General features: G+C 38.8%; 1 protein-coding gene across 4 annotated transcripts in view; it reads right to left on the bottom strand.

The window, feature by feature from the left end:
* Positions 1-14844, bottom strand: part of wdfy3 (WD repeat and FYVE domain containing 3) — a 78472-nt gene that overhangs the window by 30033 nt on the left and 33595 nt on the right. For all 4 annotated transcript variants that reach the window (XM_082168740.1, XM_082168738.1, XM_082168739.1 and 1 more), the window contains 12 exons: positions 13940-14111; positions 12472-12686; positions 10662-10774; positions 9138-9372; positions 7203-7303; positions 5029-5247; positions 4090-4271; positions 3087-3318; positions 2735-2895; positions 1227-1338; positions 856-1046; positions 192-344 (listed from right to left, as the gene is read on the bottom strand). In XM_082168740.1, coding sequence (XP_082024866.1) covers positions 192-344; positions 856-1046; positions 1227-1338; positions 2735-2895; positions 3087-3318; positions 4090-4271; positions 5029-5247; positions 7203-7303; positions 9138-9372; positions 10662-10774; positions 12472-12686; positions 13940-14111 — 2086 coding nt within the window. The remainder of the gene's footprint in view (positions 1-191; positions 345-855; positions 1047-1226; positions 1339-2734; positions 2896-3086; positions 3319-4089; positions 4272-5028; positions 5248-7202; positions 7304-9137; positions 9373-10661; positions 10775-12471; positions 12687-13939; positions 14112-14844) is intronic.

Genomic DNA, 14844 nt, shown 5'->3' with positions numbered 1-14844 from the left:
ATCGGATAGCTATCACAGAGAATACGCTTGAAGTGACCAAGTGAAACTATGTTGCAACAGCAAAACTGTTGGATTTCTAATGCCAGAAACAACAGAAACAAGTGCCTGTAGTTATTCTTTGTACATCTGCTGGATGAGAGTAACTGAAAAAAATCACAGCACCACTAAGGCTTCTCGCGTGAGCTTCGCACCTCAAAATCACACAGCAGGTCCTGGAAGGCTGTGGAGTTCGGAATGATGGAGGTCTCATGGCCACTATCGACAGTTCCAACCAGAGAGAAGGTCAAGTGCAGGATATGGCTGTTCAACAGAGGCCGTTTCTTCTTCAGCAACATAGCCAACAGCTATAACAGAAGAAGCTCAGTTAAAGAAGATCTTTCAGGCAATGATCTAAAGCTGACAGGAAAAAAACAACAAAAACTGAAGGTCATGCAAAAGATTGATCTGCTATATTTTTGTTAGTCTACTCATTTCAGGATTCAGTGAACCGATCAGTTTAAAACAGGCTGCAACCCAACATTCAGCCATTCATTTTCCTTACACAGTGACACCACAATCAACATCAGCTCTATGAAACATTGCATTCTCTATACAGACCCCATTAAAGCAGCAGAGAAATAAAACAATGCACCATCTGTTATGCTTAAACCAGCACATCCCAGCATGCCCCACCCGTACGAACCCCCACTTATCACATCAGTTGGCTGTCACCAGTCACCAGTCACAACAGCCCAGGCTCGCTGTTAGCATTTAATTTGCCACCTCATTGGCTCATAACATCCTACAGCTACAGCTGCAGAGAACAGAGGACACCCTCAGTTCAAAGTTCACAGAGTAATTGTTATTGCAGCCCACCTGGTAGCCTTTGATACGCTCCATCTCCTTGCTAGCTAGCGGGTTGCTCTTGACAACACAAACTAATGCTTTTACTGCAGCATAGAGACCCTCTACGTCTGATGCCATGGCAACCAGGCCCAGAATGGCAGCTGCTCCTCCGATGTACTGGAGGTTGGTGGCCACTGGTTTGGTTACGAAGGCCCGAACACCTACATGGAACAAGATTGCAGCTATAAATACATGAACATTGAGTGAAAGGGCCGGTTTATTGGGGAAGCCGTGCTGTGCCTTCCCATTGTCCATTTATGAACTTTTCAAATGTTTTATTCTGCAAAAAATCCTCGCAGATCTCCACTGTCCTGATGAAAACAGCACACACACACACTCACCCAGGTAACCGATGATTGCAGATCCAATGGTCCTGGCCGGTCCGTTGAGATGGCCCACCGCATTATGGACGAGCTTGACTGGTGTGGCACTTTCATGAGAGGAAACGCCAAGCTGAAAGGGGATGAAAATATCACTCTGAGCAGCTTTCCAAAATAATTCAAATAATTACAGAGGAGCAGGCCTGCACTGCAAAATTGGAACATTCTGAAACCCCTTGCATGTTTATTTAATAAATATTTTAGCTAACTTTCAGCTACCAAAAAGTGGCTAATACTAGAACTCAGCAGATGATCCCATAAAATGAGTTCTTTTTTTTTTTTTTTTACAAAAAGCTGTTTAATTTTAATAAAGGGGTGGACAAGGGGTACAAAATGTATATGAGGAGTTCAAGATTTTTGTTGATTTAGGCTTTCAGCTTGCAATAACAGTAAGGTACAGTACAAGCTGCATTAAACATTTACCCTGAAGAATTCTGCATCAAATGTAAAAAAAAGAAAAAGAAATTCTGCACATCCCATACACTACCTTTTAAAAGTTGGGGGAGAAATGAATCCTCTATTCAGCAAGGATGCATTAAATTGCTAAATAACTATAATGTATGGCGGAATAGCACTTGGAAGCACTTCGACTCGGCACAGTAAAAAGTCACGTTGGTTCTAATGACAGAAGTGAGAGGGAGAGGGGGAGAGGATTTTTCAGGAGTGACTTTTTACTGCGCCGAGTCGAAGTGCTTCCAAGTGCTATTCCGCCATACATTATAGTTATCCTTTTTACCTGCTTAGAAAAGCGCCACGTTTTATTTTGTGTCACCCTACTTGGTCGTGTAACTACTCGAACACATATCCGAGTTCACTTTGAAATTAATTTTTGGTATGTTACACATCTAGTGTGTATATATCTATGCACCAGTCTGCGCACACGTCAGATCAGATCACTCGGACATGGCTGTGTATAAGTGGTAAAAACGATATAAATACTGTTCGTTTTCTCACACAAACCGCTCGTTTCGTGTCTTAGGCCAATCAATGTGTACTTACGATGGGGAATTGTTTAATTTGGACGACGGGGAATTGTTTTAATTTGGACTCTGTGCATGCTCTTTGAGATAATGACCATAGACCTGCATTATATGACTGACAGACAAGAACGGTTTGACCTAAAAATATCAAAATTTAAACTACTGCGGAAAAAAAGACACCTACATCTTGGATGCCCTTGAGGTAAGCTAAAACATACCAAAAATTAATTTCAAAGTGAACTATCCCTTTAAATAGGGAAAACGTGGAGGTGTTTGGTCGCTTCTAACTTCATCTCTGTTTGGTCCCTAATGAATGAACTGGGCTAAGCTAAGTACTATCAAAGTGTCGCCGCGCGCCAGAGCGATTGAGTGCACGCACTGAGATGAGAAAGGTTAGTTAAGAGTCTTAGTTAAGAGAATAACATAGTTTAATATGAAAAAACGGTGGAGTGTTCCTTTAAGAAGCAGGAAGAGGGTGAGACTGCTTACCTGTTTGGCGATGGCTTTGCTGTCCAGTTTGTTGTAGACCTTTCGTATCTTGGCCACAGTGAGACTAGATACAGAGTGAGCAAAGAGACTGAAGGAGACCTTCTCTTCAGGGACCAATGCAACAGGACAGGGCGGCACAGCCTCAGTCTTTGAGTCTTTACCTGGAGATATGAGAGGAAACCCTGTCACTATTATCAACAAGCAACTAATACCTGCATTTTGCTAAACAATACATGCAAGACAAAATATTTAATCAGTACAACACCCATTAATTTGCAATACAAATCTACTTTTAAGATTAGTTACTTTTAGTCTCTGGTTATCCACCTAGTGTGATATAACAGGTACTTACACGGCAGGTAAACAGCTTGGAAACTGCCTACATAATTGGGTCCCAGCTCATAGATGGCAGCCACACTGGCCGCAGGCAGCACCTCCTCCAGAAAGTGAGTTGGCCCCAGTCGCCAGACCAGAGTGGAGAGCTGGCGCTGGGCCGGTGGCGTGCCGATGTAGCTGTACACCGTGCTCATCACAGGTGGGTTTGTGGAGGCAGAGCCACCGGGAGCATTGTGAACGTAGTGCAGCTACAAAGAGAAACAAAAGAGGAGAGAGTGACCTTATCAGTTTGCAGGGCGGGGCATTTTATTTATTTTTTCAAATGTTATTTTACAAAAAAAATTATTTTTCATATTTTATATTATAATGCTAAATACAGGTGTACACAGGGTCTCAAACGTTTTGAGCTTGTCCACTTTCGATCACTTCCAGAGGTAGTCGAAAACGCATTCGATCTGATTGCTTTCCTAGTGTAGACACTCATGTGGTTTGAACAGTTCATGTTTGAAGATGGAAAGCAAAAGCACAGAATGATGTGCCTCATTGCTACAATATGCGTTTTAAAATCTGGATGGATTCATCAAAAGACCAAAAGACTGGATGGATTCATAGTCTGAAGCTAAAACATCAAAGCCTGTGCCCATCATACACTATGCAAATTTCTGTACAATCGGTCAACTCAAATTTGCAAACTGTCTTTGATGTAATCTCTTAAAATAAATAAAAAAAGAAGTGTATTCCAGCCTTAAGACTTGAATCTCTTAATGTAACTAGCCAACAGCTGAGGTTGTACCCCCATATGCTGCATAGTGTTCATTTTGGACCCAGCATATGATTTGTGTGTGACAAACAGGTAAGGAAAAAATGTGTTTAGGTTAATCTGTTTGCCAAAACACCAGTTTTGAGCTATGTTAAAAAATATGACCTTTGTGCATAAAAGATAATAACGCCACAGTAATGTTTTCCTTTACTTAAGTCAAAACAAAACAAACGTGTCCACATCAGGAGCTGGGCCACACCTTGACCGTGCTGACCATCTGGCCATCGATGTAGAGAGTCGCCATGCTGTTCTTCAGCATTCCTTTGCTCATAACCAACACCAGGTGGTGCCACTGTCCCTCGGTGATGAGGTCAGCACAACGGAAGCGAGCACAGCAGGGCAGGATCTCATAGAAGGAGGACTCCTCACTGAAGTCATCCACTGCGAGGGGAGAGAGGAAATGATGTCACGTCACTAACCACAGACAAAGGAACTTTTCCTCAGCATTTCAGAAGGAACAGGCTCTTAAATGCTACATAATAATGGCTTCATTGATAACAGTTTGCCTACAAAGCAAACCCGTGGTGAAATCAAAAGCTAAATTAATATTTAAAGTACCCCTGTGGTGAAAATCAAGTTTTTAATGTTGATTATATGTCTATGTGGTGTTTTTAATATGGTTTAAGACAAACCATGTACAAATTCAAAGTCAACACCATTGCTGAGTATTTTCTCTCTGTGAACCATAGACAGTCTCAAAATCACGGTTTGAAATTGCGTTGTTTCTGACGTCACAAGCTACCTTATAACAAATCACGTCAACGAGTGGCTCTCTGAGCTGGTGCGAGTGAGTGAAGGCGGGGCTAATTTGCATATTCATAGAACCATGTATACTTAATATACTGGTGCCTTCCTTTTTCAAGGAGAAAAACATTTAAATATGTCATTTTGGTGGTCAAAGATGAGTTTTAAGGGACAAAATCATTGACTACAGGGGGACTTTAAATGATTATTTTAAATGTTTTAATAATTTGTTTAATGTGTTCACAAACAACAGCATTAAACATATGCTTTAATAAGCTTATTTAATCTGCGTAGAGGAACAGAGGTTGAAATGGTCATCTAATTCACAAACATTCCACATCATTAAAATTTGCTGACTAAAGAGCTAAAAGAGGAAGTTGTAAGAAACACTTGCCGTAGGTCTGAAGCAGCTCTTCCTTGGTGGACACAATGAGAGATCGGTCCTTAGCAGACAGCACAATGGCCAGGCACACGTAGTGCTGCTCAGATGAGGTGGCCCGTCGCACCACCGTGATCAGACGCACAGGGTGACTGTGGGGTGGCGTGCTGAAGCGCTCAACGCAAAACCACGTCGAGTAGCTCAGGCCAGACGGGGGTGGAAAGAAACGCTCACCTGGAGAGATGAAAATGAGGATATTTAATATTAGTGTGTATTAGACAAAGTATACAATGGGTTTCCAAAAGTCTGAGACCACGTTCGAAAATAACATTTTTGTTTGTTTTTCATTACAAATGGCACTACTGTATTTTTTAAAAATGTTTTGAAAGAAGTCTCTTATGCTCACCAAGGCTGCAATTTTTTGACAAAAATACAGTAAAACAAGTAATACTGTGAAATATTATTACAATTTAAAATAATGTTTTCCATTTCAATATACAATTTATTCCTGTGAAGACAAAGCTGTATTTTCAGCATCATTACTCCAGTCTTCATTGTTACATGATCCTTCAGAAATAAGTCTAATATGCTGATTTGGCGTTCAAGAAACATTGCTTATTATGATCAATGTTGAAAACCATTTAATATATGTTTTGTGTTTTCAAATTTATTTTAATCATTTATTTTCAAGTTACATTTTTTCTTTTTATATGGTCTTGGGACCAATATCTTCACTGAATAAATCTCCCTGGACTTTGCATAATGATCTATCAAGCAGAGGATCTTGAAAATGTACACTAAATCCACTTTGGCTTGTACCCTAAACCCAGGAAACCCCTGGAAGAGAGACAGGAACAATGAACTAGACTGCAGGGGATCTGAATGAAACTCTCTGAGGAAGAAATTATGATGTCATCGCCAAAAATAGGTCAGAGGATATGATGCAGGAGTCTATCTATAAATACTGAAATCATCCATTTACATTCAACAGAGAGAGAGAGAGAGAGAGAGAGAGGAAATTGGGAGGATGAACGAGAGAGAGAGAGAAAGTAAAATAAAGAAAAAGAGGAAGTGAGAGAGATGGAGATGCAGCGAGCCCTGAATCACCTTCATTAATACTACATAGGCACTTGTACACCCACTCAGGGCTGCTGTGAGCCGGTGGTGCTCAAACAGGAGTAAAGGCACACAAACAATTTCTGCCAAGCTCTGTCAAGTTTGCCTCTTTTCTCTAGACTCCACCATCTTTGCTAAAATTCCGTCACAGTGCTGTGCTCCTGTTCCCTCTCCCTCCCGCCTGTCATGAGCCAAGACGCTTCGAAAAATTCTGTCAAGCTGCAATGCATTGCCATCCCAAATCTGTAAACTCAAAAACCTACTCAAAAATGTTAGATTCGCAGCTGTTTGGGATACTTGATTCTGATTGGTCAATCACATAACAACTGATAAACTATATATCACCATTGTCCATTGGCAACATACCGGTGCTATTTTTATCTCTCTCATTTCAACCCATGGCCGTTTTATATCAACAAAAGTTAGAGTAGCTAATTGGCAACATCTTCTGATTCAAAACATTTAAGACTTCAGTACTGATTTTAGTATGCATATAAAGCTGAGCAGTTAAAGCAAGTAACAAAAACATAGTTGGATTTAAAATGGAGGAAGACATGTAATACTGTAGCTAAGGCTTCATTTATTTAATAAAAAAGTCTAATTGTTTTTATTATTATATTATCTGGAATATTATTACAATTTAAAATATATTCTAATATATAATAACATCTATTCTAATTCAATCCTTTGATGCAGTTACTACTCCAGTCTTCAGTGTCACATGATCCTTCAGAAATCATTTTAATACGCTGAGTTTTTGCTCAAGAAATATTTAGTAGTAGACAAACAGATAGACCGATAGACAGATAGATAGATACTGGAAATATTAAAGAAGTCAATGACTACCGTCAACAGTCTGGTTACCAACATTCTTCTAAATATCATATTTTGTGTTCAACGAAAGAAAGAAACTCATACAGGTTTGGAACAACATGAGGGTGAGTAAATGATGTCAACATTTTCATTTTTGGGTGAACTATCCCTTTAATAAAGATTTCCGAAGGGTGGGAAACTGCTGGCTGCTGTTATGCAAATCATGGGGGTTGGGGGACAGTGTGTTTATGAGCACGTACCGTTTCCCATGCCACTGACCACCGCCCCGTCACTGACTCCAGATGTGTTGGCATTGCTGGACGGTGCATTGTGAGGGGCCAAACTAGGCAAAAACAAACAGCTGGAGAGAGAAGATTGAAAATAAAATAATAATTTTAATTTATCAGGAATCCCCGCAGCTCAGACATTTCACTCTCGTCTCTCAGTAACAGTCATAAAATGTGGGAATATTTCACATTCTGCATAAAGAGGAGATGTGGATGTTTATTTGTGGGTGTCATGCCTTATGTAACAATGACAGAGTGTGCTCATCATAACAGCACTAAATTACATCGGTTACAAACATCCACGAATAAAACTGATTCAAACACCAGCAGATATTACTAAATGTCAGAGAAGCAAATAATGAAAATAGGTGCGACCCAATGGAAGACTCCTACTTCATTAAACATTCTGCCATTCATTAAATTAAACAGAAAACCACCAAGTGTCATTCAATACAGCTAAACGAGTCTCTTTGGAGGCTAATTAACCCTGACAAAGGAAGCCTTGAATGTCATTTTAATATTGAAAAAAATGGTGGCATAAAAAAAGAAACCTCCCATTTCACACTAACAATACAAACATCCACCCAAAAACAGTGAAATATGAACACCTCCCACAGAAGTGAGGAAGGGTTTAATTTAGTTCATATGATAAAACTTCACTTTGAGAACATTTGGAGACATCCTTATTTGGGGAAAAATTATTTAGTAATAAAAAAAAAGTATAGTATATATATATTTTTTTTTATTTTTTTTTTTACTTTTTTTATTACTAAATCATTTTTTCTGAAATTAATTTTTTTTATATATATATATATATATATATATATATATATATATATAATTTCATTAAAAAATATTAATATAATTATTGAAACTGATCATGCATGATTAAATAATAATTTATTTAAATAAGATAAAAAAATACAAACAATAGAAGTCTATGTATGTCTGTACACGGGGGGGGGGGGGTTAATGTCCTCCTCCTCCTCATAACCAAAAAAGCTCTTATCCCAGCTGTGGCAGCACCATTAGGCTGGTCTGCATGGCCCAATACAGTGTTTACATGAATTTTTCATGAAGGCAGATGGGGACCGTGTGTGTACGCGAGAGTCTTCTCAGTATCCGCAAGATGAAATGTGGGCAAGGTACAAGTGATTTTTACATCTTCAATTATTCTAAACTGCATGTCCTATTCAGATGGAGGAGGAAGTATTTAAAGACACAGGAGGATCCTGACTAAGACACATAAAAGACACATCATTTGATTTGTCTGTGCATTTAATGCAGGTTTAATGGGAATTTGTGGTATTTAAGTCAGTAGAACTGCTGCACAACTGTTCAAGCAATAGAAAGGCCATTGGGAGAATAACAAAATTCAATCTGTGCACAACTAATATTACTTGAAGCATTTGGGTCTCTCTGTTATGTCTGCTGGGTACAAAAACAGAACTGTTGACCCATTTCATACACATAAATCTCCCATTTAAGCAGCTAATAATTTGGATATAAGACAAATGATGATCACTGCGCTTTCATAATTAATGAAAAAAATGAAATATTAAAGATGTGTTATTTTCAGTTTTAGCACGTACCCTGATGGGATTATGTTAAACAGAAACAGATGGAGGCTCAGTGTGGATTCTTTGTTGCGCTTTGAACTGAGATACGTTCAGAGATGTAAGCGTATTTCAAGCCTCTGTTTTTCTGTGAGCTTTAAACTAGGTCAAGCTTTTAAAAGCACAACACCAGATAAATGTTTGACTGACGCATATATCTGATAAACACATTCTGAACTGAAGCCAATAAATCTCTGATGCCTAAACGGGTGTCTGCCTGCAAACAGTGACTGTGCAAACAATCTTTATCTTCAAAAGATAGGCTAGGCTAGACTAGTGCAGACAGCCTTACCCGAATCCCTCCAATGACGTGTCGAACTCCACGAAGGCGGGTGTGACGGACGATCCATGGAGACGGATGTCATGGGGCGTCGTCATGGAGACCAGGCACTTGACTCGGGTGAGGGGCACGGTGCTGCCCTCAGCTGATCGCACCAGACTCCGACTGATCCGGTACTGGCTATTGTCCTCATTAATTGTGAACACGCTATCCGGCCCAAAACCCTCCATGGACAGGGTCATGCTGTCTGGAGGTGCAAAAGGTCAAATGTACAATTAGGCTGGTCCCGTAAACTCTCCTGCTCCTAATTAGAATGAGTTAATGGTCAATTGTGATGTAACATTGATAACAGTTATTTCTGTTAGTATAAGTGACTTTATACTTCAATATGTGCTGTTTATATTTTTTTAAAGAAACATTAGGAGGCAAAAATCCTGTTTCTTGTTAGATATGTTTGATAAACTACTATATAACATTAACATCGCATGAAAAGCATCACATTAAATGTCTGTAGTGAAAATGTTTGTTTCTTTTTTATTAATAGACTTCGTCGACATATTTTTATTACATAAATATAATATGTAACATAATATCTTAATTATTTCAATGTATTTATTTATTGAAAACAAGAAAATCACGGTTGTACGCTATTATTACCCAATGTCACACTGAATGTCAAAAATTTTGGTAACAGGGAAAAAATTTAAATCTCACATAAATTAAACTGAAAATAAAAATTAAAACCACTCATAATTTTTAGTCTGCCCTCCTGAGGTTCATGATCAAAATTCTCAAATTGTTTAGCACCTATCTCATTTTACTAGCCATTAGTTGAAAAATAAAACATTATTTCATTTCAGGCCCTATTTTGTACCCTATTTGTGAAAGTACTTTATATAAAATATTCAATTTATCAAGAATTCCCATACATAATAAATGCCATTTCACTTTCACCCAATGTTGCTGTTTAAAGATTCAAGCAGTGAAAAAGAAAGGTAAAAAAAATGAATGCTAAAGGTATTTTTTCATTCTGTTTAAATTAGAGTTATCTTAAATAACCTCATTCTGACATAATCTGTTGTGGATACAACCAACAAAAATATCTGCTTTCACTGGACCCTGGACACACAGCAGTATTCCTCAGAGACTATCAACTAAGCAAGCAGGAAACCTTTAAATTAGCAAGCTCAAAAAGGACTCGCTGGACATGGAGAGCTTGGAGAAAAGTAATTTCACTGGTAATTAGGGAAGCTGGGAACTCATCTCCGGCAAAACCGTGTTCAATTGAACGGCTCTCAGCAGGCAGAGTCGAGGAGACCGAGAGGAGAATGTTTTGTTTGATTCTGATGGTGATTGATGGCATTTCACCAAAGACCACAGTCAGTGAAGCCTGAAGTAATGTCCCTCCTTTCACTGGCCCACAGAGAAACCACAGAGACAAGACCACGTAACACTGACACAAACTGTTTACGGGATGGTACAAAAGCACACTGACAGTTCTAACAGTCTTTATGCATTCCTTTTTTTTCTCCTTACTTCGCATTTCAGCTTCATAGCTGAGGGAGCTCGGCTTGTGGACCCGGTACTGCTTCAGGAGCTTTTTGTCCCAGGCACCGCAATTCAGAGGATTCCCTAGTCGTAAAAATTCCCTGGAAAATATATAAAAACATTTTATAGCGACAGCAATAACCCACACAATGAACAGTTGCCTGATCTTCCAGCATAATCACAATACATGAATAGTCCGTAGTTTTTCCTCTTTGTCGCCATCTCTGTTCGAAATCTGCAATTGCAGTTATTCGCGGAATTATAAACTTTACGAGGGTTGTGCCTCGGCACGGCACAGCGCGGATGAATCCAATGTTTTGAGGAGAATGTGCGCCTGTCAGTCGCCGCGCCGGTGTGGATATACTGTAATTCGGAATCACAGATTCTACTTTTTAGGAAGTATGACCAACATATGAATTTTCACCGGAAATGTCATCAGAACAAATAAGTAACATCCACTTTTGTTCTGACCAACTATAGGAAAAAAAGCATTGCAGTAAATCGCGCTAATTAAATCTAACGATCACGTCAAACCGTGCAAATTAAACTTTGTTAACATGAAATTGTTCATGTTAAATACATCAGCATTGCGTGACTACATTTAATGCCCTTGCGATATTTATCCTTGTTTTCACATGGGCCGGTTGCAGTCTCTTTTTTTCTGTAGCCAGTCCGAAGTCTTTTGCATTTTACAACGGGTAAATCTCCAGTTGTCACTGGTGATTGTTATTTGAACCTTTCTGGATCCGCCATCAAATTGATAAGTTTAATTATATCAAGTGGTGTGAGAAAAGGCTATAAATCTCCACTTCCAACATCCTCACACGCAATATAGCCTACTAGCCAGGACACCTTCTTTATGTGTACAGATGTGACGTAATGACGCAAAGACATGCTCGAATTTCCCGCGGAAATCCACCAGTACCACTGGAATTAAAAACATTATTACAAGCTTACCGTTTTAAATCGAGCTAAGGCAAGCAGATAGTTTTGAACACTGGCTGATTATGTACTTGCTCAAATATGTATTTTGGATAATTTTTAACCCAAAAAAGTTACAGGCTGCAGCTTTAAGTAAATAGTGTTATTATTATTATCGTTATCATTATTACATCTATTTGCAGAAGGATTTTTCCAGAGCTGACTGTTGCATGACATTTAAACCAAGATACAAGGCATGGTTTGATTCCTCAAATGAGCTGGAGTGAACTGCTGTTTTGTTTTTTATTTTGTAGTGAACCGAGTCTGCATCCTTCATCACATTTGAGCAGCCATGCGGAAAATTGAAATCGCTAATCCGTTTGACTTGGAGGAGACCCATGGAGAGCTTTGAATAATATTAAGATCCGTCAAATTTGATCATTTTCCTTTTATGCAAACGTGCAGCTGTGATAAGATTGAATCAGAACAGACTGAATCGTCAAGCCAGACTTTAACTGATTGGTACTTGTATAAACAAAAATCAGTTCAAAAGAGCTCACATGTGGGAGACTAATCAATAAAAGGCTGGGGGCAGAAACATGCTCCATTAAGAACCTATTCATAAATATTCATCATATTAAATAAATATTGCTGAGGCCTTGAGATGTACAGGACAAAGAGCTGGCCCTCTAATCTGCACTGTATCAGTTGTGTAATGTACTGTATACGCTGTATTGTACTGTACTAGCAGCAGGGAGGGCCTCAATATCCTGTTATATTACGTTACGGTATGTTATGTTAATATACTTGTCATAATATTTTATTATCATCAATAAAAATCCGTAAAAAAAAATCTTCTGAGCAAACTTAGACTCACCTGAGCACCATCGGCTGTAGGGCCTGGGAGGCCAGTCGCTCAAACATCCTTTGCAGCGGTGGGTGGAGTGGGTGATCTTCGTCTCCCAAAGCGCAGCTACAGCGCTGAAGCAAGCGTGAGTGCAGACCTGCCTCACACAGGATCTGCTGGTTCCTCTCCGAATGCACCAACAGCTGCAGAATGTTAGCAACAGCTAGCTGCAGGTCCAGAGCATGCTAAGGAGCAGAGTAAGGGTGAAGTGAGCTGCAGGACACTTAGTAGTACACTTAATTCAGATACATTTAAAATTCACATTGCAGTGGCACAAGCCAAACATAGAATGCTATCACTAGTCAAGTAGGTTCAGTGGACAATCCTCATCACAGGGACAACAAAAACATTGGTGTATCAGATTCTCATTGTGAACCCTGCAGTAGTATCCAATATGGTCTTAATATTTAATTTATTTGATATCCTATAAGAATTTTACTTAAACCAAATTTCTTATAGGCCTGATTTCAGAAGACACATCCCTTAAAGGAATGCTCCAGGTTACATACAAATTCATTCATGTCATCAGCATGCCACATTTGCTATCGATTACCACAGAATATAATTTAAATTTGAGCAGATGTGTTGCCTCACATTCTTCAATTGTTAGCATGTAACTCTCTAGATACTCTCTGTACCTCTCCAGGGAGCAGCTTAGATTCGTTTCTGTGGTAATCGTGGCAAACATAACAAAAATGCTGTCAATAGAGCTTAACTGGGAATGCGCCTTTACACAAAATCCCCAAAAGACGCTTCCATTCTGATAAAATCCCTCGATTTTGACAACTTACTGTAGGTCAAAAACAAAATCATGCTTAGGTAACAAATCATTAAACTGAATAAGTGTGAACAAAGTCTTGGCTCCGTCTCAAAACCAAGGAAGCACTACTTGGTCATTTAAAGTTTATAATATGGCTGCATATTGAGACAGCCTTCATCCCACATTATCACTAAAAACCTGATTGGTACGGTTTTTTTTATAAATAAATAAATAAATAAAAAGTATCTTATGCTCACCAAGGCTACATTTATTTGACCAAAAACACAGTAAAAGATCCTTCAGAAATCATTCTAATATTCAGATTTGATGCTCAAAACAGTTGAGCATCAACTCCTAAATATCTGTGTGGAAACCAAGATACATTTTTGTCACTTATGATCAATTTAATGCATCCTCACAGAATAAAAGTATACTTTTTTTTATCTTACTGACAGTAAACTTTTCAACTGTAGTGTATACAAATATTTTTGAGGTAGCATTAGATACACCAAAGTATATGACCATATTTGATGCTGACAAGCTCAGCAACACATTCTTATCTCTCCTAGCTACATGCCAACATTAATATTTTGCGTTAGGCATTCCCATGTAGACACCAAACAATGTGTCAGTTCACTAGGTTTTGAGACAGAGCCTATGTCCACAAGAAACCCGTACCTCGGGCTGTGTGTCAGAAGAAACAGAGGGTAGGAGGTCGATCATTGCCAGCACTGCTCCAGGGTGGATAACTACAGGGTCTGAAGAATGCTGGAACTGATTCCCCAAGTGCAGCTTCAGGTCCGTTATGGCTTTACTAGAAGCAGAGTTGGATGAGCTGTGGTAGCCATGTCTATTGGGAAAGAAAAAGATCACTTAATGTCTCTTCTTAGTCTCATTACTTAGTCTCAGTGTCTGAAAAGAGTAATTCACTTACACATTTTGGCTTGGCCAAATCATTTTCCAGATAAAGGCTAAAACGCTAAAAAAGCTTAAGACAGCTTTTTTGAAAGAAGGATTTTTTGGTCCTAGTTAAACTTACTCTTAAATACAGCACTGAAATTCCATTTAAAGAATATCAGCTTTGATATAATGTTACTTATGAATCAAAGTTTGAAATTACTGAAAAAAAGCTGTCAGCGCAACCAGAGGAATGGACATTTTTGCAACTGCAAAGCTTTATGGGTAAGCAAAGTAGCTCAACATGGCAGATGAGATGGTGCAGAGGAAGATGAAAGCATGGTCAAGGAGATGATCAAGGAGAGGAAAAGTAAGAGGAAAATTGCAGAAGGCAATCACTCTGATCAGAGGGAAAAGATGAATAACAGTATCCTAGAGCAGTTTTCTACGACAAGCAATTTGTCTGTTCACACTGAAAACATAAATGTAGCCTGGCACAACACAATGACAGTCAATTATAACATGTTTAATGGACAACTATAAGGAGCAAAATTTTGAAACAATGACATTTCTGTGTGGGCAGGGCTACATGTATACATATATGATCAGCTAATTTCCTGTTGGTTGTTGGGGTTTGTTAGAGAGAACATTACATGGAAGAGATACCTTTTTATCACTTTAAGTCA

This window comes from Leuciscus leuciscus (genome assembly GCF_965113295.1).
Source record: "Leuciscus leuciscus genome assembly, chromosome: 5".
Taxonomy (NCBI): domain Eukaryota; kingdom Metazoa; phylum Chordata; class Actinopteri; order Cypriniformes; family Leuciscidae; genus Leuciscus; species Leuciscus leuciscus.
The sequence above is the reverse complement of the archived record's forward strand: the minus strand, read 5'-3'. Positions and strand labels throughout refer to the sequence as shown.